The sequence below is a fragment of the Trachypithecus francoisi genome, unplaced genomic scaffold, assembly GCF_009764315.1.
Source record: "Trachypithecus francoisi isolate TF-2019V2 unplaced genomic scaffold, Tfra_2.0 Contig01474, whole genome shotgun sequence".
Classification (NCBI taxonomy): Eukaryota; Metazoa; Chordata; class Mammalia; order Primates; family Cercopithecidae; genus Trachypithecus; species Trachypithecus francoisi.
Window position 1 is genome coordinate 8,143,493 of NW_022681435.1, and position 25,882 is coordinate 8,169,374.

General features: G+C 33.8%; 1 protein-coding gene across 7 annotated transcripts in view; it reads left to right on the forward strand.

The window, feature by feature from the left end:
- RELCH (RAB11 binding and LisH domain, coiled-coil and HEAT repeat containing) overlaps positions 1-25,882 on the forward strand; it is a 121,195-nt gene that overhangs the window by 14,340 nt on the left and 80,973 nt on the right. For all 7 annotated transcript variants that reach the window (XR_004443942.1, XM_033239094.1, XM_033239075.1 and 4 more), the window contains exons 2-5: positions 9,930-10,019; positions 19,940-20,011; positions 20,122-20,177; positions 20,286-20,399. Coding sequence is in view for 6 of the 7 variants with exons in the window: in XM_033239094.1 (XP_033094985.1) it covers positions 9,930-10,019; positions 19,940-20,011; positions 20,122-20,177; positions 20,286-20,399 (332 nt within the window). In the remaining variant the exon portion in view is untranslated. The remainder of the gene's footprint in view (positions 1-9,929; positions 10,020-19,939; positions 20,012-20,121; positions 20,178-20,285; positions 20,400-25,882) is intronic.

Consider the following 25,882-nt stretch of genomic DNA (forward strand, 5'->3'; position numbering starts at 1 on the left):
CAGCCTCCCAAAGTGCTGGGATTACAGGCGTGAGCTACCGCACCCGGCCCGTGAATAACATTTTAAAATGTTTACACACAACCTCAGGTTTAAATAGAATTACTTTTAAAGTAAGTCTGTTATTAGCAGTATCTTTATATTTATTGAATTTATAATTATATATTTCTTTCTCATGACAGATTTTTTTAAGCATGGTTCAATAAATCATCTTTACTGAAAGAATTGTAATATAAAGCGAACTGCTTGATTTTTTTCCATTTAATGGTGAATTGGATACTTTCGTGATTTTTAAATTATAAAGTGCCCATATTGAAGTACATATTAAGTGTAACTATGGGGGAAAATACCAAAAATAAAAACAAAAAGTTCAAATAGTACAAAGAGAAATATGTAGTGAAAAATGTACATTCTGCTCCTCAGAGTCAGTAATTATTAATAATGTGTTGTGCATGTTTATAAAAACATTAATGCAGATGTAAGCATATGTAAACATAATTACTTAAACTTATATATCCATGTCCTTTAAAAAAATTATACTTTGATATTTTGCTATTCCTGTCAGTGACCTAGTACACAGTAGTTGTTCAATAAATATTTAAATTACCCAATACTCTTACTAGTCGACAGCTGGTCCATTTTCTGATGCATTTGGTTCTTAAAGTGCCATGTGATTTTCAAGGATCTGAGACTAAGTTTTTCAATTATAGTAAAAACCTATTTTTTCAGCAGTACTAAAATAGGAAATGTAAATATAAATAAAACTACTTTTGTATGTGATTTTAAAAATCCATCTGCACAACTGTGTATAATAGGTTTAGTTCTCAGACTTGATAAAACTTATGAACAGGTTTTACCAGTTTACCAACTATGATGAAAGTACCTGATTATTTGTTTCTGAGTTATAAAGTGGATTGTTAAGAAGTTACACAATAGGCATCCTGGTATTTGAAGAAATGCTCTGTAGTTAAAATACTTCATATTGGAATATGGTAGATTCTTAATAAAAGAGGCTAATTTTTCCAAACTCTTCTTGTACATTAGGATATTTGGAACACAGAAGGCATTTGCTTCTCCTGGAAAAGAATTGTGGCTTAATCTAAAGAAGCACATTTACCTTGAAGCTTTAATATAACCTGTTATTAGTCTTAAAATCCAAAGTCCATATAGGGTTAGAATTACTTTCTTCCATAAATAATTTTTCTTTCTGACAAGATGGAGTAGATTTTAATGAATTGAGAGATTGTTTTTCTTTTGTGACATCATATTTATTATATTAAAAGACATCAGAGCTTTTTTTTCTTGGAGAATAGGAAGTTGTTGGCTTGGAACTATAAAAAATTAGAAAATATATTTTTCAATGGCCATAATAATGCCAAGTTGAAGATTCAAGTGTGTGTTTGCTTTCCCCAAAGAGTCTCCCTGTTGAATAAATGAGTTTTTTAAAAACTTTAGAGAAATAATAATAGTATTATTGAAGAATAATATCTCATGACCAAAGTAACTCTAATCTAAGCTTGTATATATGATTTAAAATATTAGAAGGAAGATGAAAAAGACGTAGTAAACTAATAATAGATGGATATTTAATAAGAAGTATTTATCTGAAATTAACAGCCAACACCATACCTAGCATTCTATTAAAGTCAGGAATAAAACAGTGAAGCCTGGTATCATAGCACCAGAATATTGGTTGATTAAAGTTCACCATTGGGTGTACATGTTTTCCTACGCAGGTTAGAGACTTCAGAGTAGCTAATAAGGCACCACGACGTGGGCCTAAGAAAAGAGAAGATAGTACTCAAGTGGAGTTTCTGCTTAGGGCAGCGATGGCCAGATCAATTAATATATCAGGAATATCTAGGTATTAAATACAAGATCAAAAGACATGAATAGATAATTCACACATGAACCCCAAAAATAGATGGTCAATATATTTTTGAAAGAAAGTGGCAGGACGTGGAGACTTACACCTGTAATATCAGCACTTTGGGAGGCCGAGGCGGGCAGATCACGAGGTCAAGAGATTGAGGCCATCCTGGCCAACATGGTGAAACCCCATCTCTACTAAAAATACAAAAAAATTAGCTGGGCATGGTGGCGGGCACCTGTAGCCCCAGCTATTTGGGAGGCTGAGGCAGGAGAATTGCTTGAACCTGGGAGGCGGAGGTTGCAGTGAGCCAAGATTGCGCCACTGCACTCCAGCCTGGTGACAGAGTAAGACTCTGTCTCATTAAAACAAAACAAAACAAAAAGAATGTCCAAGCTCACTGGAAATCAAAGAGATACATAATTACACAAAATATAATTTTATAGTATGTTAAGTTGGTGAAGATTAAAAATAATAATACTGAACTTTGACAAATGCTATTACATACTATTGGTGGAATTCAAATTGCTATGTACACTTATTTTGGAAAGCAGTATGTATCAATAGCCTTAATAATATTGTAATTTCTCATTATATAAGCTTCATTTGTAAAAAGCGATACATATGTGATCCCAGCACTTCGGGAAGCCAAGGCAGGAGGACTGCTTGAGGCCAGGAATTTGACACCAGCCTGGGCAACATAATGAGACCCATGTCTACAAAAAAAATTAAAAAGTCAGTCAGCAGTGGTGGCACATCTCTAGTCCTAGCTACTTGGAAGGCTGAGGTGGGAGGATCACATGAGCCCAGGAGTTTTGGGTTACAGTGAGCTATGATCATGCCACTGCACTCCAGCCTCAGTGACAGAGTAAGAGCCTGTCTCAAAAAAAAAAAACAAGATATAAAATTGTATATATAAATTTATTCTATTTTTTACACAAATATCTTTACATACTTATATATGGGGGAAGTTCAAAAAGAATATTTAGAAATTCAGGGAAAATAATTGATGATATACTGTCCTTACCCCCAGTATTAGTGGTGTTAGGATGATTTATCTAGTCTTCTATGTACTTTTATTATATAATTATTTATAATACTTTTTTTTAATAATTGGAAGGAATAATCATTTATAGTGTAATAAAAATATTGGAGAAAAGTAGTTAGATTAATTTTGTTTTAAAGAACTGGAAATTTAGGTATTGCATAGTAATCCAGGAACTTCATTTTATTTTATTTATTTATGCATTTATTTTTTGAGACACAGTCTCCCTCTGTCACCCAGGCTGGAGTGCCGTGTCTCACTCGTGACTCATTACAGCCTCACCCTTCTGAGCTCAAGCAGTCCTCCCACCTCAGCCTCCTAGTGGGGTCTACAGTAATGTGCCACCATGCCCAACTAATTTTTTGATTTTTTTGTAGAGACAATGTCTCACTACGTTTCCCAAGCTGGTCTCAAACCCCTCAAACAGTCCCCTACCTCAGCCTCCCAAAGTGCTCGGATTGTGGGCATGAGCCACCACACTCAGCCCTCCATTTTATAATATGTCATATTAGTTATTTACCAAGGCAGATGTACTTATAACTCAATGGTTTATTCCAGTTTTGCATTTTATATTTTCGGTTATTTAAAAGGTCTATTAGTAAAAAACCTTATACAGTTTATCCACAATATTTTGAAATTTGTTTCGTTTCTTTTAGTGATTCTTGGTCTAGCTTTGGTTCCATTTCAAACAGAGAGAGAAAAACACAAATTTTTTGTTTGTTTATTTAAGACAATAAGAATAGCTGTTTTCCAGGATTCAACCTTGATTATTAATGGATCCTGATCAGTGTTAGCTCATTTTACCCCCATACATCCATGTTTTATTTCTGTAACTTTTTATTATGAAAAGTTCAAAGCGTACAGACAAGTTGAAAGAATTTTATACCCGTACATCTACCAGCTAATTCCAGTTAACCATACTTGGTTTATCTCTTATCAATACATCTTTTCAGCCATTTCTCCATCAACAGTCCATCTTATTTTTCATGAATTTCAAATTAAGTTGCACATATCAGTACACTTAATACTTTAGCATGCATATCATTAATTAGAGCTCAATATTTTAAAATTGTGGAGGTTTTGAGGTAATATTTAAAGACAGTAAAATATATAAATCTTAAGTGTACCATTTGATAAGTTTGAACAAAGGATGCACCTGTAGTAACCCAAACTCCTATTATATATACAATATTACCATCACCCTGGAAAGTTCCCTCAAGGCCCTTTCCAGTCAGTTCCTACCCCTTCTAGCCCTTTACCACAAGAACAACTATTAATTTTTTCCTACCATAAATTACTATTGCCTGTTCTAAAAACTTCGTATAAATGAAATATTATAGGTACTCCTATAAGGCTTCTTTCAGCATAAAGCATTTGAGATTCACTCATATTATTGCATATGTCAGTTTTTTACTTTATTTTTAAATTGCTGAATAGTAGTCCTGAGTTCAGCACATTTTTAATATTAACTTTTTGAGATGCCTGTGGTTACTGTATTTGGTATTTCTTAGCTTGTGCTGAAAGAAACTATGTTATAATGAGGAGTACTGTAATATTTGGCTTTCTGTCATTATGATTTTTGTTTATGTTGTCTTAAAACTTAAATTGGACTGGGTGTGGTGGTTCTCACCTATAATCCCAGCACTTTGGGAGGCCAAGGCAGGAGGATTCTCAAACCCAGTAGTTTGAGACCAGCCAGGGCAACATGGTGAGACCCTGTCTCTATAAATTTTTTTTAAAAATTAGTCAGGCCTGGTGGCTCATTGTCCTAGCTAACTGGGAGGCTGAGGTGGGAGGATCATGTGAGCCCAGGAAGTTGAGGCTGCAGTAAATCATGATTTTATCACTGCACTCCAGCCTGGGCAACAGAGCAAGACCTTATCTCCAAAACAAACAAACAAAAACTTAAGTTGATAGATAGCAAGTTTTTTTTGTTGTTTGTTTGTTTGTTTTTTGAGACAGAGACTCATTCTGTCGCCCAGGCTGGAGGGCAGTGGCACAATCTCAGGTCACTGCAACCTCTGCCTCCAGAGTAAGTGGGATTATAGGTACCTGCTACCATATCTGGCTACTTTTTGTGTTTTTAGCAGAGATGGGGTTTCACCATATTGGCCAGACTGGTAAAGGAGAGCCTGCAAGCTATTACTTATCATGTATGATTAAACTTCAGGGAAATTAAATGTTTCTCCAGACAGAAACAGTGTTTAAGAAGAATGATATATGTAGAATTTCATTTAGTTCTCTTAATAGGGATTTAAAGGGAAGTGGTACATTGATAATGATAATGACATAGCCCTATTTGAAGATTCAACCATCTTGATTATTGTGATGTACTGTTTTAAAAGGTGATGAGAGCCCCAGGGAGAGTCCAAATCTGTATTCCTATAACTTCCATTCATTTGTCGAGATTGTGCTTTCTAAACACAAATAATCCATTCCCTTAGATCAATATGTATACTTTAAGTACTGTGCAAGTAACATGATTTAACAAAGGGTTGACAATAGCCTCTTATTTGTCCCTTTTTAAACATTAGCTGGATTAAAAAAAAAAAAGTTCTCTGTGTGTAAAATTTAATAGAGAAGCTATTAAAATGTCCTTCCTACTACTTTACAACCTACCTAGCCTCAGCTGTCATGACTTGCTTGCCACCTCCCCCCAACCACTCCCCAGCCCTGCAGCTTCTGTACATTGTAAGTGCTATTCATACTCAACTTGTCCAAACTTTGAAAATTCAATACACTTGTTTGTTCTTTCCTTCTGCCTTTTTTGTAGAGACAGGGTCTTGCTATGTTGCCCACTAGGCTGGTCTTGAACTCGTGGGTTCAAGTGATCCTCCCACCTCAGCCTCATTTAAAGTGTACAATTCATTGGTTTTTAGTTTATTTCTATTCATTTTTAGTATATTACAGAATTGTACAACCAGTACCTAATCTGCTTTTGCAGCCTGTTCATAATCCTCAAAACAAATCTCTTATCCATTAGCATACACTCCATTTTCCCCCTCAACCCCCAATCACTGATCTCTGTGTCTATAGAGATAGACTTTCTATCACTATATATTTGCCTATTCTGTGCAATTTATATAGATGGAAATCATACAGTATGTGATTCTTTTATAACTGTCTTCTGTCAGCGTAATGTTTTCAGAGTTCATCCATTGTTGTAGCATGTTTCAATAGTTCCATCCTGTTTATTGCTGAATAACATTCTATTGTACGGATATATAACACATTTTATTTCTTCATTTGTCAATGGACAGATATTTAGTTGTTTCCACTTTGTTTGCCATTGTGAATAATGCTGCTGTGAATAATTATGGACAAGATTTTGTGTGGACATATATTGTCCTTTCTCTTTAGGTGGAAGTAGAATTACTGTCCTATGATAGATAACTCTGTAGCCTTTTAAGAAACTGCTAAACTGTTTTCCAAAATGTCCATACCATTCCCACCAGCTAGATATAAGGATTCCAATTTCTCCACATTGTCACCAACACTATTGTCTTGTCTTTTTATTAAAGTGAAAAATAATTCATATACCATCAGTTCTCCCTTTTAAAGTGTACAATTTGGTGGTTCTCTGTGCATTTACAAAATTGTACAACTATCACCACTCTAACTCCAGAATATTTTTATCACCCCAAAAGAAACCCTGTACCTATTAGCAGTCACTACCCATTCTCCTATGATGCCAGCTAAAATCTACTTTGTGTTTCTATGGATTTGCCAACTTTGGACACTTTATATGAGTGATCATACAGTATATAGCCATGTAGCCTTATGTGTCTAGCTTATTTTATTTAGTATAATGTTTTCAAGAAGGAACTGCCAAACTTTCAAACAGCTGTACCACTTTACATTAAGACGAGTGATGTATGAGGGTTTCAATTTCTCCACATCTTCTGCAACTTACCATCTCTTTTGTTATAACCATCTGGTTGATTTGAAATGTACGTCATTGTGGTTTAATTTTCATTTCCCTAATGAATATCATTTCCCTTTTGAGCATCTCTCCTTCATTCATTGCCATTTCTACATCTTCTTTGGAGAACCCTTTGTCTATTTTTAAATTGTGCTGTCTTTTTAATTGAGTTATAAGAATTCTTTATATCATGTAGATATGGCCCTTAACAGATACTTGATTTGCACATATTTCTTCCATTGTGTAGATTGTGTTTTCACTTTCTTCATGGTGACTTTTAAAGCAAAAAAAAATTAATTAATTCTGATGAAATCTAGTTTATCAATTCATCTCTTTAATTAGTTTCCTGTGGCTACTTTAAAAAGTTGACAAAAACGTTGTAGCTCAAAAGAACATAAATTTATTACCTCATGGTTCTTTTTTTTTCTTCTAATTTTTATATTAGTTTCGGGGGTACATGTGCAGGTTTGTTATACAGGTAAAGTCGTGTCACGGGGATTTGTTGTACAGATTAATTTGTCACTCAGGTACTAAGCCTAGTATCCAGTAGGTATTTTTTCTGCTCCTCTCCCTCCTTCCACCCTCTACCTTCAAGTTGGCCCCAGTGTCTGTTGTTCCCTTCTTTGTGTCCATGTGTTCTCTTCATTTAGCTCCCACTTATAAATGAGAACATGTGGTATTTGGTTTTCTGTTCCTACATTAGTTTGCTAAGGATAATGGCCTCCAGCTGTTCCCACAGAAGACATGATCTTGTTCTTTTTTATGGCGGCATAGTATAAATCTCACAGTGGGTCTTACGTTGAGCAAAATGGTCTAAAATCAAGGTATTGGCAGTTCTGGAGATTTAGGCTCTAGGGAAAGCCTTTTCCAGGTCCTAGAGGATGCCAGAATTCCTTGGCTCATGGCCCTCCTCCACTTTTAAAGATCTCTGTGATTACATTAGGTCCATCTGAATAACCCAGGATAATGTCTCTAGATTAAGGTCAGCTGATAAGCAATCTTAATAACATCTGCAACCTCACTTCAACTTTGCCATATAAACTAACATATTCACACATTCTAAAGATTAGGATGTGGACATCTGTGAGGAGCCATTTTTCTGCTTACCACATTGCTTATGCGTTGTGTTATGTCTAAGAAATTATTGCTTAACCCAAGGCCATGATGATTTGCTTCTGCATTTCCTAATAAAAGTTTTGCAATTTTCACTGTTATGTTGGGTCTATGATCCATTTTTGCTTGTGATGTGAAGTAGTGGTCCAATTTCCTTTTTTTACATGTAGATATACAGTTGTCCCAACACAATTTGTTGAAAAAACTTCTTTTCTCCAGTGAAGTGTCTTGGTACTGTTGTCAAAAACCACTTGACCATAAATGTAAGGGCTTATTTCTGGACTCTCAATTCTATTGCATTGTTCTATATCTGTATGCCAGAACTGTGCTGCCTTGATTACTCTTAAGTTTGAAATCAGGAAGCATCAGTCCTCCATCTTTATTTCTTTTCAAGATTGTTTGGCTATTCTAAGACTTTTTTGTTTCCATGTGAGTTTTAGCATCAAGTTCTCAATTTCTGCAAAAAAAAAAAAAAAAAAAAAAGGCAGCTGGAATTTTGATAGGAATTGCATTGAATCTGAAGATTAATTGTGGAATATTGCTATCCTGATATGGATCTTCTGATCTGTAAGCCTGGTCTGTCTTTCTGTTGATTTAGATCATCTTTAATTTCTTTGGATAGTGTTTTGTAGTTTTTACTGTATGAGTTTTGCATGTTTTCGGTAAATGTATTCTTAAGTTTTTTTTGATGTGTTTGGAAATGAAACTTGTCTTCGTTTTAATTTTGGATTGTCATTGCTAATGTATAAAAATCTGACTGATTTCTGTGCATTGGTCCCATGTTCTGAAACTTTGAAAAACTCATTTGTTAGGTCTAATTGTTTTTTAGTGGATTCCTGAGAGTTTCTTAGATATAACATCATGTCATCTGTGAATAGTAATAGTTTTGCTTGTTCTTTTCCAAACTGGATGTTTTTGGTTTCATGGTTTTTTTATGAGGAATAAGAAGTCATTCAAATCATTGTTTCCCTCTATGAGAACACTGTTTTTCTCTGTCTGCTTTTAATATTTTTCTAAATTTTTGGTTTTTTGCAATTTGATTAGTAGGTGCCTAAGTTTCTCTTCTCTTTATTTATCCTCCTTGATGTTCTCTGACCTTGTACCTGTACCTATCCCATCTCTTGCCTCATTGGTTGTGGACTCCAATTCTGCATATGTTAGACCTTTGTTATTATTCCACATGTCCCTGTCAATTTTCTTTTCAATCTTTTTTGTCTGTATTCTGCAGATTGAATACTTTCCATTAATCCATCTTTGAGATTTCTGACCCTTTCCTCTCTCATCTCCATTCTGTGATTAGGCTATACAAGGCATTTTTAATTTCAGATGTTTGTATTTCAGTTCTAGAATTTCTATTAGCATTTTTTACATTCCATAGTTTTTGCTAAGATATTAACTCTTTTCATTTATTGTATACATATATTCCTTTACTTCACACGGCATAGTTATACTAGCTATTATAAAATGTTAGTCTACTGATTTTACCATTATCTCCTGGTATCGTCTAGGAGTTGGTCCCTGTTGATTGTTTTATTTCTTGGAGTGGATCACATTTTACTGGTTTTTGTGTATCAAGTAATTTTTGACTGTGTGATGGATGATGTGTATGTTAGGCTGTGAAGACTGGATTCTATTCTTTCAGTAGGCACTTGTTCAATCTGTAAACTCTTAGGTGGCAGCTCAAATTTCTGTTTGGTTTGTTTGTTTTGTCCTTAGCTGGGCTGCTTGCAATATTGCCTGTGTGTGCATTGTTTGGGAGTTGGCCAGAGATTTGGGCAGGGAAACTTGGTTATTTTAAAGTAACTTGATTGCTGTTAGCATTTTTACCTTGTTTTGTTGTCGTTGTTTTAAAAGAATTCCTAGATCTTAGAATTACAGGTTTATTAACTGGAAATAATTATAAGTATTTGAATTCCTGTTCCTTATTTTAACAATTAAATTAAAATGCACATTTAATTTTTTTATATTTCTCTTTATTATAGATCGAGCTGGGAGCATTAGTACCCTTGATTCTTTAGACTTTGCAAGATATTCAGATGATGGTAACAGGGAAACAGATGAAAAAGTGGCAGGTAAGGACAGATTTGGATTCTTTGACATTCCAGAAATAATGAAATGGCTTGAGGAATTTTTTTTCCTTCTGCAATTTGGTATGTGACTATAACATATACAGTTATTATACAAAGTTATGTTACTAATTACTAATTTACTGCAAGTTTGGGGGTTCCCCAACTTTTTCTTCTTCTGGTACTGAGTTTCTGGTTGTGTATCCCTATAATTTGCTAAATTATACTTGGAGCCAGCAGTTTACAACCACACAGTTGTAAAACTCATGTATGACAGGCCCAAGACAAAGTTGGACCTTAGCCTCATTCCTTTGATCCTCCAAACCAGGGCTGATAGTCACATATGTGTACCAATACAACTCTATTGATTATTAAAAATTGGTTTTGAGCCAGGCATGGTGGTTCGCACCTGTAATCCCAGCTATTTGCTGTTTGGGAAGCTGAGGTAGGAGGATTGCTTTAGGCCAGGAATTTGAGACCAGCTTGGGCAGCATAATGACACCTAATCTCTTAAATTTAAAAAAAAAAGGTTGAAATACTTCTGTGCTTGTTGCTAAAACTTTGCCTTGAGTTCCCTGAGTGCTCCCCAGCTGTCACAGCATGTATTCAGAAACTTCTGACTTTGCTATGATCCAGTAAAAAAGGGTTAATGACTGATACAGTGAGGGCTTCCAGGATGCTGCCCATCCCAATAAGAAGGACAACATCCTTTTTAATTGCTTGGTTGCTCATTTCAATCTTCCTCCCTGCCCATCCCCCCATCCTCTCTCCCATACCAGTCTTGCCTTCCAGGCACCACCGTTGAATCTGTAGGAAATTCAGCGGATCAGTTTGTACCCTGTGTTCTGCCTACACCAGATAAGCCCCGTTGGAATTTGCCAGGTCCACTTTGGAATTCACCCTGTAGCAGCCTTGGCTCCTTGGGTGTAAATATCTGCTACCATTCTGGTGCCTCAAGTCTGTGTCTGTCTGCCATTGAAGTCATTCTTGAGTGCCTTGCAGAAATTGTAGTTTTCATAAGACTTAGGCTTTGAGAGAGATGGGGAAAGCAGACAGACACCAGTTGGGTATTTTGACCTCCATCAAAATGGTAGGTACTTCTGGAACAAAAGGGATGCCGCATGGGACACACAGGGCCTGTGAAAGAAATATGGGGTCAGGGAATACCTATAACGTGATTTCTCTCTTGACCAACTCTGTTGAATATTTCTTCCATTTACTGGGACGAGTTTTTTAAAATATACCAAATGCTTAACCCGTGTGGTCATTATGAATAAAAATAAGTGCTGATTCTTATATAACATTTGTTCCATTCTAAACACTGTTCTAAATTTATATTAACTCACTGAGTTATAGAATTGTTATCTTGTTCCTGACCCTAGGATTTTGAGGCTCTGAGAGAAATTATATAAGACTCAGTAGCAGAGCTAGGATTCAAATATACATAGCCCAGGAACAGTCTGTGATTGACTATTATTTGCTACCTCTTGGCATAAAAGATTAGGTTTGGTCTAATTAAAAATGTCATTCCAATAAATGATTTTCATTCCTTGCTCAAGACTAGAGATATTGAATATTTTAAAATATCAGATAGTGTTATATGAGTTAGAAAAAAAAGTAATTGTTTTTCTGAGAGAGGATTCAGCAATATAAATAATAGCAGAATATCCATGTAATGGGGAAATCACTAGAATAGTTTAATGTGGCTCTCCATGTCAAATCATGGTTGAGTTATGAGCATCATTTATTAACAACTGTATCAAAATGGCAAATCACATTGGTAATATCTAAAAATTAACAATTCAAATTTTAGGATGAATTTATCCTAATTGTATCACTTATTAAATAGAACTTGTTATATGTATTAGCTATTTATATTATAAAATATATGGTATTTTAATTTATTTAGAGACCGTATGTAGTTTTGTATAGTTTTATTGTACAAATTGTTACACATTAAAAAATGACTCCTACCTAGAAGTTATCTATATAATTATGTTTTTTCCTTTAATTTCCTTATTAAAACTTATATTTTAGATTGAGTAAAATTGAAGAGGTTTATTATTATTTTCCTGATTTAGATATTTTAGTACTTCTAAGTAGGGGGAAGCTGAAATAAATGCAAAATGTTTAGCTTAAATTTATGATCATTAGGCTGGGCACTGTGGTTCACACCTGTAGTCCCAGCACTTTGGGAGGCGGAGGCGGGTGGATCAGCTGAGGTCAGGAGCTCAAGACCAGCCTGACCAACATGGTGAAACCCGTCTCTACTAAAAATACAAAAATTAGCCAGGCGTGGTAGCGTGTGCCTGTAGTCCTAGCTACTCGGGAGGCTGAGACAGGAGAATTGCTTGAATCCAGGAGGCGGAGGTTGCAGTGAGCCAAGATTACACCACTGCACTCCAGCCTGAATGACAGAGTGAGACTCTGTCTCAAAAAAAAAAAAAAAGTGTGTGTGTATATATATATATATATATATATATATATATGATCATTATTGTTTGGTATAATCTCTATTTATGTCAATATAGGTAGAAGAGAAGAAGAAAGTAGAAGTTCCTCTGACCAAATTTCACTGTGTACATAACATTTTCTTTCACTGTGTAACTTTTTATTAGAAGGCAGAATAAAAAGGTTGATATTCTCTGTCTGACCTAAACGCTTTTTGAGAGACAGTGAGCAAAGGACAGCGAACCTGGATAACCCCCAGATTTGCACAAGTAGGAGTGAAATGTATTAAATATGTGATAGTTTTGGCCTTTTTTTTTTAATTTGAGACTATCATAAGACAGCAGACCTTACATTTTTAACCTATGGAATATACTATTTAAGTTTCGAGAAATAAAGTAACTTTTAATTACTATACTGTGCTCATATATAAATAAATGTATATAAATAAATGCTGTGATTCGTGTTCAATAGGAAAAGGAGGAAGAAGAGCATATATAATCCCAAGAGAATATCTTTCAGTCTTTTAGTTCTCACGTACCATGGCTTGTTACTGAACCAAATGTGTGAGTGTGTGGATGAAACTTTTTTTTAAAAGTTTCAATTAATCATAATTCCTTTTCACAAAAAGATTGTGACTCTTTGCTTTTACTTGAAAAGCCTGTCAAAAGGCCAGTAATCGGGAAAAGATAATTGTCCTCTCATCTGCCACTGAATCGCATGTAAACCTCACTAACTCCTCGTGGGCTGAAGTCTTGTGCCTGCAACTCTCCCAGGCTACTCCTGCAAGCTGGTAGCTCTACAGTTCTGGGTCTCAGAAGTGGCCCTACTCCCACAACTCCTCTTGGCATTGCTCTGATGGAGATTCTGTGGCAACTCTGACCCTGCAGTAGGTTTCTGCCTGGGTCCCCAGGCTTCGCAATACGTTTTTTGAATTCTAGGTGGAGGCTGCCATGGCCCCACAGCTCATACAGTCTACATGTCTACAGAGTCAGCACCACAAGGAAGCTGCCAAAGCTTACTGCTTGCACCCTCTGGAGCTGCACTACAAGCCTCACTTGGACCTGCTGGAGCCGTAGATGGAGTGGCCAAGGAGTACTGCACCAGAATGCAGGGAGCAGAGTTTTGAGGCGGCTTTGAGCAGTAAAACCACAGAGGGCACCCTGGTCCTGCCTCCCAAAACTACTCTACCCGCCTAGAACTCTGGGATTGTGATAGGAGGGACAGCCTGAAAGAGCTCTGCAATGCCTTCAAGATCTTTCTCCCATTGTCTTGATGTCTTACCTGGCTTCCTTCTACTCATATCCTTAGCAAATGGCCACTTACCACACCCTTGGTTTGTTCTCTGAACATACCTTTTCAATCTTTACATGGACAGGCTGCAAATTTTTCAAATCTTTCCACTATTTTAATTGTAAATTCCATCTCCCAATGATTTAATTTTGAAGCTTCTATGACTTAAAGTGTTAGAATATGTCATTTGAAATCTACCCAAGTTGGCAGAAACTCTGAAATAAGCTTCTGTAGGATAACAGAATAAACTGTGTCTGTTACTATATGAGGGGAAAAGAAGAAGAATGAAGAGACATCTAAAAACAAACATCTGTATTCTTTTCCTATACCAATGCTGGGTAGAAGGAGCTTGTAGATAACACACTAATGAGTCTGTTTACCCACCTGGCAAATGAAAGGTGTCCTCTAACCCTTAATCAGGTGTTAATTTATGAGACAGATACTAGATTTGTTTTCAGCATCATTCTTACCACCTTTCTCGTAGATTTAAAAGTCGGGTTATTTTTTCACATTTGCACACATATTCCTTCAAAGAGGAAGGGATCTCTAAAGGAACAAATGTTTATTAAGCACTTACTGCATGTCAGGTACTATGCTAGGTGCTTTATATAAAGTATTTTATTTAGTCTTGTTAGGAATGCTGCAAAATAGGTCATTTTTAGGTTTATAGTTTCTACAAGCCTAGAAAACTAATGCTTATACCAAGGTTGAGAAATTTACCCAGTAGCTTACCTATAGTAAGGGGCATGATCAGGATATATCACATAGAGGTTTTATTCCAGAGCCCACAGTAGATCTCTTAGTACCAGGCTGTAGCTCTGACCCATCTGTATATTCATGTGGATAGAATATTCTTGTCTTTCTTATATGAAACTATTTCACAGAGCCATTTTCTTAGAAAAGAAGTAAAATTTTAAAAACTTTTTATTTTAGCTATTTTCCATTTCTCAATTTATTTTCTATATGAAGTATACGTTTTTATATAAAATGATTTAAGTAGTAGCAGACATTGAACCGAAATGAGTTTAATATAGGTGATTTTTCATTTTAGGTAAAAGCCTTTCTCTATGTTATTAAACAAAACTACTGTACTTAGCACATATACAATGTACCTCTTCAATTTTCTAGTTTTCTTAAAGGTAACAAGAGACATCTGCATTCTAAATATCAAGATAGCCATTATTTAACTTATTTTAGGCATTCCGAGCATCTGCTATGTCTTAGGTACTGTGTGTTAGGTTTCTATGTAGACATACAAGATAGATAATGTTTCTGCTCTTCAGGAATTTGTCTGAAATATGTCTGTATCTGTCATACAGATATAAGTTCAGTATGTTGGAAATGGTAACAGAGACCTTGTTGATTTTAGAACCCCCCTATATTCCTGTTTCAGGTTCACAAGATCTATCTTTTAGCATCAGAGCCCTTACTTTATTTGTTCTCACATCTCTATTACTGAATTACTTCCCTAGTTAACACCTTAACTCTGTTTTGAGATCTAGAGAACTAGAACTATGCTTTCTGATTTGTAGGCAAAGACACTCCTGAATGCTGGTAAGATCAGTTAATGTTTCAGACAAGTATTGGAATGTCCATTCATACTCAGCAAGTATTTGCTGAGTGCCTTCTCTATAGTTCAAGCATTATGCTACTCTAGGAACATCAGTCAACAGTACAGATATATGAAGCCTTTAGGAAGCTTACATAATCTAGTAGACATTCTAAAATGGTCTTTAGATTTTTGCTCTGGGATCATCTGTCCCTGTCTCCTGGGTTAGAAATAGCCTTCTCATTTCTTAGGTAATGGCCTGGCAGCATCCATATCCAGCCTTATCAGGATTAAATAAGCCTATTTGGCTTCTAATTTGATGTTTCTCCCTAGGTACAGATAAATCTTTTCCTTCCTATTAGCAGTACATTTTGATTTTCTTGATTTAAACCATACCTAAATCTTATTTCATAATTTTGTTGGATTTAAAATAGGATAGGTGCTCCAACAAGGCTGTAAAGAAGATAAATAGCATTTTGAAAATAGATTTCTTGTTATTCGTCACCATGAAATTAAAATAGGCTCAGAGAGAAAAAAAGAATACATCATTGTGGTGGGTGGTTATATTTAATCTAAAAATACAAGTGATTATATGTTCATTAAATTTTTGTGGGCTGGAGAAGGAGGGTTTTATCTTTACTTTAGATTAACATTTCCAAAAGTGTATTTCATGAGAATGTTCGTTCCATAGGGGAAAAACAGAAGTGGGAAAAAAGAAACAGAATTTTGTTGTCATATAAGTTTAGAAAATCATGGTTTTCTGCATAATTTGTCAGGGTCTTTAGGGTTTTAGGTTATTGTAGTAATTTACATATTAAGTCATAAAGGTCTGAACTATGACAATTGCAGAGACAGTTTAGATAATGGTTATTTAGGGAGTTATTAAAGGTTGGAATCAGTATGGCTTAGACATTTAATTGGTGTGAGAGTAAGGGCGAGGAATAAGTGAATAGTCATCTGCAGGTTTCCCATTTGGCCAACTGGGTAAATAATGGTGCCATTATTGGAGAGACTGCAGGAGAACCAGGTTTGAAAGGAAGATGATGAGATCCATTTAGATAAGATTGAACTAGTAATTTATGAGACATTCAAGTGGGCATGTCCAGGAGGTAACTGGGTAGGTCTTTGTCTTGTGAAAATATTTTTTAAATTTTGGAGACTTCAGAGTACTTGTGAAACTTAAAACCATAAGAGTGAAAGTCATTCCAGTGGAGTGTGTAAATTAAGAAAATGGCTAAGGATGATACATTGATAAACACCAACTTTGAGATGACTGATAGAAGAACTCAAGCAGAAAGAATAATAACGGGAAGAATTTTATTTTAATGCTGTGGGAAAGAGGATACTTTGTTCCCACCAAGTTGAATATAGAAAAACAAATATCTACAAACTATGGGGATTGCATCTTGCTTTCACTTATTTATTGCTAAGTCATCCCTAACAGTACTAAGTTTCTCAAGTCTATAATTGGCAGGAGGAATTTTCTAAACCTAGTAGAGGTGATGATAGTACTGCCTTAGGACTTCTGTATTATTTTAGGGATGGGATTTTATTCTAACTCATATTCTTACAAAAACTGAAAAGAGAATTTTTTCTTTTCCTACAACTGTTCTTGGATACTAAAATAAGTATTAAAAATGGGGAAGTGTTATTTCAAATCACCTTATAGTCAGGAAAAAATTCCAGAAAATTCTGACTTGAAAGAAGACAATTTTACATAGCAAAGTAGATGACTATCTACTTTGCTAGTCAATAGTCTGATGACTCAGACCTATTGATTGGAACTCATCAATAATGAACTAGAATGGGAATAAAAAACTACTTCTTCAGACCAGTGTTATGGAGAAGATCTTTTAAAATACAGCAATATTTTGAATGTGAGCCAAAAAGAACTAAGTCTAGCAAGCATTTCAAGATAATATTAGTGATGAATTGAGTTGGACAACAAAGTATTGATATTTAATTTCTACTTTGAAATTTCACATTTCACCTTTGGTGTCTCCACATAGTTGTACATCTCATAAGTCATGAAAGTATAACCTTTAAGCACTCAAGTACCTCTAATATACTACAGTATTATCCATTGCAGCTTGAGAAATAACTGTTTCAACTAATCTAGAGTTGCTTATACTGACTTTTAAGTGTTAACTGTTTTGGTAAGATTATAATATGTGATGTTTATATACATCTACATCTTTGCAGTTATTACTTTAGTTCTAGTAAAATCGTATTCAGCAGAGTTGGACTAGTAGAATGAGCCTCTTGGTTGTTCATTCCTGCAGCATTTTTAATAAACATACGTATCCTCAAACATTTTTAGGAAGAATTACAATATTTTAAAAGTATTTGCAAGGTTGTTTGGCACAGTGTCTCTCTTTACAGGATAATTAATTTTTAGCTTTAATGTTAATAAAGAAGATACATTCATGTATCTGTATATGTAACACTGCTATTAACCTTTCTTTTGAAACTTTCTCATGTAACTGCAATTACTTGATCATATTATGCCTTTATAGAAATGTGCTATAGATTCAAACATATGCCTTTGTCTTTTAAAGTCTATATTGTATATTAAGAAACATGCAGCAGAGTGAATTCATATTGATAAGTACTATCTTTTCAAAGCATTGGTAACTTCTAATGACATTTGGCAATATATATGTAGATGTGCATAAAAATATAAATTCTTGCCGTCTGACATGGGTTTTTCTGGCTTTCTGTGCCTTAATCATTCAGTGTTTTACTCTTGGTCACCTAAACTTTCACCAGTTGCATTTTGAGTTTTTTCCCAGTTGTGTTTTAACCAGTTTTTTTTTCTTTTTTTTTTCTTTTTTTTTTCCATATTTCTATCATTCTGGCGTAGGGCACTTCTGATCTGCAATTGTTCTGTAATGTCTTAGAAAATTTTAAGTGGTATCAAAAGCATGATATATGTATTTATTTTATTTAAGATACAGTTAGGTATTTTTAAATCAAAATCAATTGCCTAGAGTTTTAAAATGTAAAAAAAAAAAAAAAAAAAAGTAAACCAACATGCTGTGTGTAAACCTATTCTGTACTTACCTTACACACTGAATGTGTCCAGTCTTACTTCGCTGCAACTCTAAGAGTTTCTGGAAGTGTAAATGTTAAGGAAAATGTTTAACTTTGTTGCACAGAAGTATTTGCAGATCAGCATTGCTGACTACCAAAAAACATATAGTAACATACAATGTCATCTGATTTTTAGTGGTGCTTCCATGTTGCTGCAGTTAAATTCTGTGCATCAAAATAATTGGCCTTTGTGTACTAGATGTGATTCAGTTACATCTTGTTTTTATTGAAAATGTGCAAACTGAGTGAATCCTAATTTTTCCATATATTTTTATAGCCGTGGCTCTGATAACATCTCATTTGGCATCTTTTTTCTGTGTATTAGTCAGTTAGGAAAAAATTTCATCTTTAAGATGAAACCTTAAGTTCCAGTTTTTATGCAGAATGATTTAACTACTATAATTTCTTAATATTCATTTGTGGCAAAGATCACTTAATTTTCCCAGAGCTTTACTTCTCGGAAATATATTTTTTTCTCAAGTCTAACCTTGGCTTTTTCTTCAGCACAGTAATTACACATTATAAGAAAAATCCCCAGTTGAGACACACATAGTTAAATCTCACTCATGATGAAACATTTTAAAGAGCTTATTAAAATGTTTCTCAATATTCATATTTATGACATAATCACTATGTGATAATAGGAGAAATTATGAGTTTCACTAGTACCTCTTAACATGAACAAATGTATTAGAAGAGTTATCAGAAACTTTGAAATTCTACTTAGTCCTACTCAGTATCCTTAGAAAACTATACTTTTAGAAATGTACACATTCATTTGCTATAGAATTATCTTAATTAGAAATTAAAAGTGAAACTATTTCTTTCCTGTGGCTCTAAATGAAAAATAAAACCCTTTGGGTTTTGGGTTTTTATTACTTTTTTGATATGTGTTTGACATATCTATGTTTGTTTTTAGAAAACATACTCTTGTTTGTAGAAAAATATATAGGCATCATGACATTTGTTAAATATTTAAACCATAGCCCTTCAACATCCTAACAAAGGGATCTATTCACTAACGTTTCTGTACGTTGATTTATAACATTATTCTAGACAACGCATTTTAAGTTAACTTTTGTAAAAAAAAAAAAAATCCTAAGTTTTCTCTTTTTAAGAATATTTGCTTGGGCTTCATCTAATTTTTACCTTATCCCCTAAAATTATGTCACCTGAACACATCCATTACATTTCTTACCTAGACTGAAGAAAGCAGAAGTACCCAGATTATTAATGTTTTTATTTATTTAAACAAGAGTATGCCATAGATTTTATTTTTAAATAGAGCTATTCCTTGTCAGACAGCTAGAACATTGGATAATAACCCCCTGAATTCTACTAAAACTATGGAAAACATTCACCAGTTTGCTTGCAAATCAACTCTGCTGCATGCGTTCACAAGTTTCATAAAGATTGCATGCTTTCTGTTTTCAATACAAATTGTATTTTTTTTTCACACCCATCCTTGCTTTTTATTTTTTAATTTTTGTTTCCCTTTTCTTGGTTGGATGCCTTTGTGTGTTTATTCCAAATCCCTGTCCAGTCCTGGAGTTTGAACTACGGAAAGCCAAGGAGACCATTCAGGCCCTCCGAGCCAACCTGACAAAGGCCGCAGGTGGTGTACATAAAACTTTTTTGAGACTTTTCAACTTTGACAATGTAGAAGTAGCAGAGATATTTTAAAATGTAAAATAGTAAAATAGTATTTATGTTTTTTTCCACCAGAACATGAAGTTCCTTTACAGGAACGAAAAAATTACAAATCAAGTCCTGAAATTCAGGTGAGTGATGGAAGACAAATGTAAAATTATCTTCCACATAAAATGGTAACATAAATATTGAAGGAGGAAAACTTATGATTTCCTGTTTGCCTCTTATTTTGCTTCCAGGAGCCAATCAAACCTCTTGAAAAGAGAGCGCTAAACTTCTTAGTCAATGAATTTTTATTGAAGAATAACTACAAGCTTACATCAATAACCTTTTCAGATGAAAACGATGATCAGGTAAAATTACTTTTTATTTTTACAATAATTTTTTTTTTACACTTATAATTCACTTTCTCTTGTACATAGTTTCTTTTTTTTTTTTTTTTTGTAAGTTATTATATAAAATTCTACAAGGCTAGTTACCAGAAACAGCAGTCTCTTGCCTACCTAGTCTATTAATTCTATTAGCTTACAGATTTTATTCTTTCCCTGTTGCTTTCTACATAAAGACTTTTCATTCTTTCTAGATTCCTTTTTACCACTCCTCAGGGACTATATATAGTCCACCCATTTTTGCATATATTCATAAAATATGATATGAATATGCTTTTTAAAGACATATACTTGATAGTATAGGTTATTGTATCCTTATAAATCCAGTTTAACTATAAACCTCCTCAATTGCACTGTAACAATTAAGATGTTAGATAAATATATGACAGTATTTAAGAGAGTATATGGTAAATGAGAGTGAGAAAATCAGCTGTGTCTCTCTGAATAGGGGCCAATTTTAGAACTTTATTATTATTATTATTTTCCTGATAAAATCTTTTAAGCAAAAAAGATGTCTTATTTTAGTGTCATCTCTCAAATGGAATATTTTGACTTCTTAGTGCTAATGGATCGGTTTGAATCTTGTACCTTAAAAAAGTAAATGCCAGCAAATTTATTATGTAGGAATCTGAAGGCCATGATTTTAAATCAAGATTATTCTGTTGGTTTGTAAAATCTCCTATAGATCCTTTAGCAAAAATAGAAATTTTCTTAGTAAGATAGTTCAGTTCTCTCCTCAGTTATTAGAATATATTTGGCAAAATTAAATGCAATAAGTATCTAGTTATTTTTTATGCAATGGTAGCATCACTGAACATGTGCTATGTAAGAGACATTAAACTAATATTTAACTAACATGAGTATTATGCAATGCTATACTATGGTTATAGTTTGGGTTAATTGTGTTTTTTAAATGATCAACTAAACAGTGAATAGGAAAGATTTTGAATATGTGAGAAACATTGAGAGGTCAAAAAGAACACAGAAAAAGAGGAAAAGAGGAGCAAAAAATAGATGGAATATATAGAAAATAGATAATAAAATGGTTAGATTAAAACCTAGCTCTATCAGTATTCACTGTAAATGTAAATGATTAGTCCTTCTCAAATAAAAATCAGAAATTAGAGATGTCAACAATGCTGTCTCAGTAATTAATAGAACGAGTCAACAGAAAATCATTTAGGATGTAGAAGACTTGTGCTACGTTATCAACCAATTGGGCATAATTACAATTTATAAAATACTTCATCCTTCAACAGTGAATACATACTCTTTTTAAATTCAAATGGTTCACTTACCATATTATGGGTTATAAAACAAGTCTTAAGATGGTGAAATTAAACTAGCAATTAGTAACAAAGTTATTTCCAAATAACGCGTGAGTTAAAAAAGAAATTAAAAGGGAAATTATAAAGTATTTTGAACTGAGTGAAGATGAAAACAAAACATATCAAAATTTGTGGGATATAGCTAAAATAGCACTTAGAGGGAAATTTATAGCACTAAATGTCTATACAAGAAAAGAAAACATTTCAAATCAGTGAAATCAAGTTCTGCCTTAAGAAACTAAAAAAAGAAAACCAAGTGAAACCCAAAGTAAGTAGAAGAAAGGAAATAATAAAGATGATAGCACAAGTGGATACAGGCAGCAGAAAACAATAGAGAAAAATTAAATAACAAACAAGTAGTCCTTTGAGAAGATCAGTAAAATTGATAAACGTCTTGCCTAACTGATTAAGAAAAAAAGAGAAGATACAAATTACCAAAATCAACAATGAGCAAGGTTACATCACTACAGATTTTACTTATATTAAAAGAATAGTAAAAGAATGTTATGAACAACTTTTCTTATAAGAAGACAACTGCCAAAACACACTCAAGAAGAAATAGATTATTTGAAGGGCTTTATATTTATTAAATAAATAAAATCTGTAGTTAAAAATAATCCTACAAAGAAAACTCCAGGTCTGGATGGCTTCACTTGCGAATTTGACCAAACATTGAAGGAAGAAGTAATACAAACTCTTCTAGAAATTAAAGGTAAGGGAATATCTCCTAACTCATTCAATGAGACCAGCATACTTCTGATATTAAAACCAGAGAAAGACACTGCAAACAAATAAAATTACAGACTCATTTCCTTTATGAATATAGATATAGAAATTATACATAACATTTTAGCAAATCAAATTAAACAAAATGTTAAAAGGAAAATTCATTATGACCAAATGAGGTTTATCCCAGGAATATAAGGTTGAGTTCATATCCAAAAAACAGTCATCGTAATTCATCATATTAAAAAGAAAATAATATAATCATCTGAGAAGATGCAGAAAAGGCATTTGACTCAATCCAATATCCATTCTCTTTTAAAATTTTAAAGAAATTAGAAATAGAGGGACATTTCCCCAACTGATAGAGGACATTTATAGAAAGCCTGTCACTAACATCATTCTTTTTTTTTCTTTTTTTTTTAATTATTGTACTTTAAGTTCTAGGGTACATGTGCACAATGTGCAGGTTTGATACATAGGTAAACATGTGCCATGTTGGTTTGCTGCACCCATCACCTCGTCATTTACATTAGGCATTTCTCCTAACGCTATCCCTCCCTCAGCCCCTCATGCCCCGACAGGCCCTGGTGTGTGATATTCCCCGCCCTGTGTCCAAGTGATCTCATTGTTCAATTCCCACCTATGAATGAGAACATGCAGTGCTTGATTTTCTGTGCTTGTGATAGTTTGCTGAGAATGATGATTTCCAGCTTCATCCATGTCCCTGAAAAGGACATGAATTCATCCTTTTTTATGACTGCATAGTATCCCACACTAACATCATTCTTAATGATGAAAGATGAAGACAAAAACAAGAACATTTATTCTCACTACTTCTATTCAGCGTCATACTGAAGATTCTAGCTAGTGCAATAAGGCAAGAAAAAGTAATTCAAGCACACATTTTGGAAAGGAAGAAATAACAATCCTTATTCACCAATGACATGATCTCATGTATAGAAAATCCTATAGACTTTCCAAAAAAGGTACAAAAACTAAGTGATTTTAGCAAGGTTGTAGGAAACAAGGTAAGTATACAAAAACCTATTGTATGTTATGTTAGCAGCAACCAATTGGAAATCAAATTTTTAAAATATCATGTTCAATAGTATTAAAAAATAGGAAATAACGTAGGAATAAATCTGACAGCTTCTACACTGAAAACTACTTAACATGCTGACATAAATTAAGGAGAATTAAATGAAGAGATATTGTGCTCACGGACCAGAAAACCCAACATTGTCAAGGTAACAATTTTGATTTGTATTTTCAGTGAAATCTAAATCTCACTTCTCACTGGCATTTTTGTGGAAAGTAATGAATTTTTTCTAAAATTCATATGAAAAGGAAACAGCAAAACAACTTTAATAAAGAAAAACAAATTTGGAAGACCTAAGCTACCTGGCTTCAAGTCTTAAAAGATATTATAGTAAAGATAGTGTCATACTGGTATATAGACAAATAAATTGATGAAACAGAATAGAGTCCAGAGATGGACTTACACATAGATGATCTGTTGAATTCTGACAAAATGCAAAATACCTTCCATGCAGAAAGGGTAGTCTTTTTTTTAAAAAATGGTAATGGAACCATTTGCCCAAAACAAATAAACATCAAACCATATCATATATAAAAATTAACTCAAAATGGAGCATATACTTAAATACAGATCCTAAAAAGCTGTAAGGCTTCTAGAGGAAAACAGGAAAAAAAATCACTGCAGGCTTGGAAGATAGGTAAAAGATTTATTAGATATGACACAAAAAGCATGATGTTCTCTGTCAGATTTGCTCTCATCAAAATTAATAACTTCTGCTCTTTGGAAGCCACTTTTAAGTGATTGAGAAGACCGAGAGGGTGAAAATATTGCAAGTAACATACCTGATAAAGGAGTTATATCCAAAATTTATAAAGAACACTCTACACTTAATAATAGAAAATTAATCCATTTTTTAAAAGAATGGACAAAAAATTTGAACAGGTGCTTCACCAAGGAAGTTATATGGATGGAAAATAAGCACGTGAAAAAGATTCTCAACATTTGTATTCATTAGAGAAATGCAAATTCAATCACACTGAGATACCACAACACATTAATTGGAATGTTTAGCTAAGACTGTATGAAGTTTTGGCAAGGATAGTGGAGCCACTAGAAATTATTTCTAGTTCTAAGCTCAAGGTAGATACATCTTAAATTTTGGATGAATGATAGATAAATGGACATTTGAATTATGTGTGATGTTCATTTAATAAGTTTTTTTTTTTTTAAGCTAAAAGTTGTTTAGTTCTTGTTGTGGGCCAAGCACTGTGTTAAGGCTTTTATATACATTTAATTTATCCTCACAAAAATGCTTAGAAGTAATAAATATTTTACCCATTCTACAGATGACCAGTTTAAGCCTCCCTCAAATTAATTTGTAACAGTGATAGTGGAGAAAGATACAAATTTCATACTTCATGTGGTTTTCTCTAAAGCCCCCCACTTGTAATACTCATATCTGCCTCAGGTTTAGTCCTCAATAATAGCTATCTCATTGTTCAAATAAACCATCAAAGGAATAAGAATATCACATTTAGAATGTTCAAATTAGTATGTCAATTTCTCATGGAGGTTCTCATAGGTTATAATATATCAAATTAGTACTAAATTCTGATATAGTAGAGGAAGATAGAATGGTGAGACAATGTATTTACATGCAGTTGATTACTCAGCAACTTTATAAAGCTCTTCTGAAGATCTTTGCCTATAGAATGCTTAAGTTGCTATGCTTTTTTCTACTTTTAATAAAACTGTGTTAGAGTTAATAAAACTGTTGAACATGTTTCAATACACAACAAATTGAAGAGTAGCTATTTAGATTCTGAAAATTGCCAGAAGCATTTTTAATAATATGAATTATATTCAAACATTTATAGCAAGAAGACATGCAAATTAAATTGTTTCCTTGCCCACTAGAGATTACACTAATGTATTAAGTTGGAGTAATAAAGGAAGAACAAAATTGATTTCTTTGAGTTTACTTATAACCTATAAATAATAGATACAATTTATGTACTGAGAGTTCCTTAATCTAGACATGTTTTGTGATGTCATGCAAATATTTGAGCATGTTTTATGAGCTTAAAGTTAATATAAAACAAAGTAAAAGGAGTTTATATATATATATATATTTTTTTTTTTTTTTTTTTTTTTTTTTTTGAGACGGAGTCTCGCTCTGTCGCCCAGGCTGGAGTGCAGTGGCCGGATCTCAGCTCACTGCAAGCTCCACCTCCCAGATTCACGCCATTCTCCTGCCTCAGCCTCCCGAGTAGCTGGGACTACAGGTGCCCGCCACCTCGCCCGGCTAATTTTTTTGTATTTTTTAGTAGAGACGGGGTTTCACCGTGTTAGCC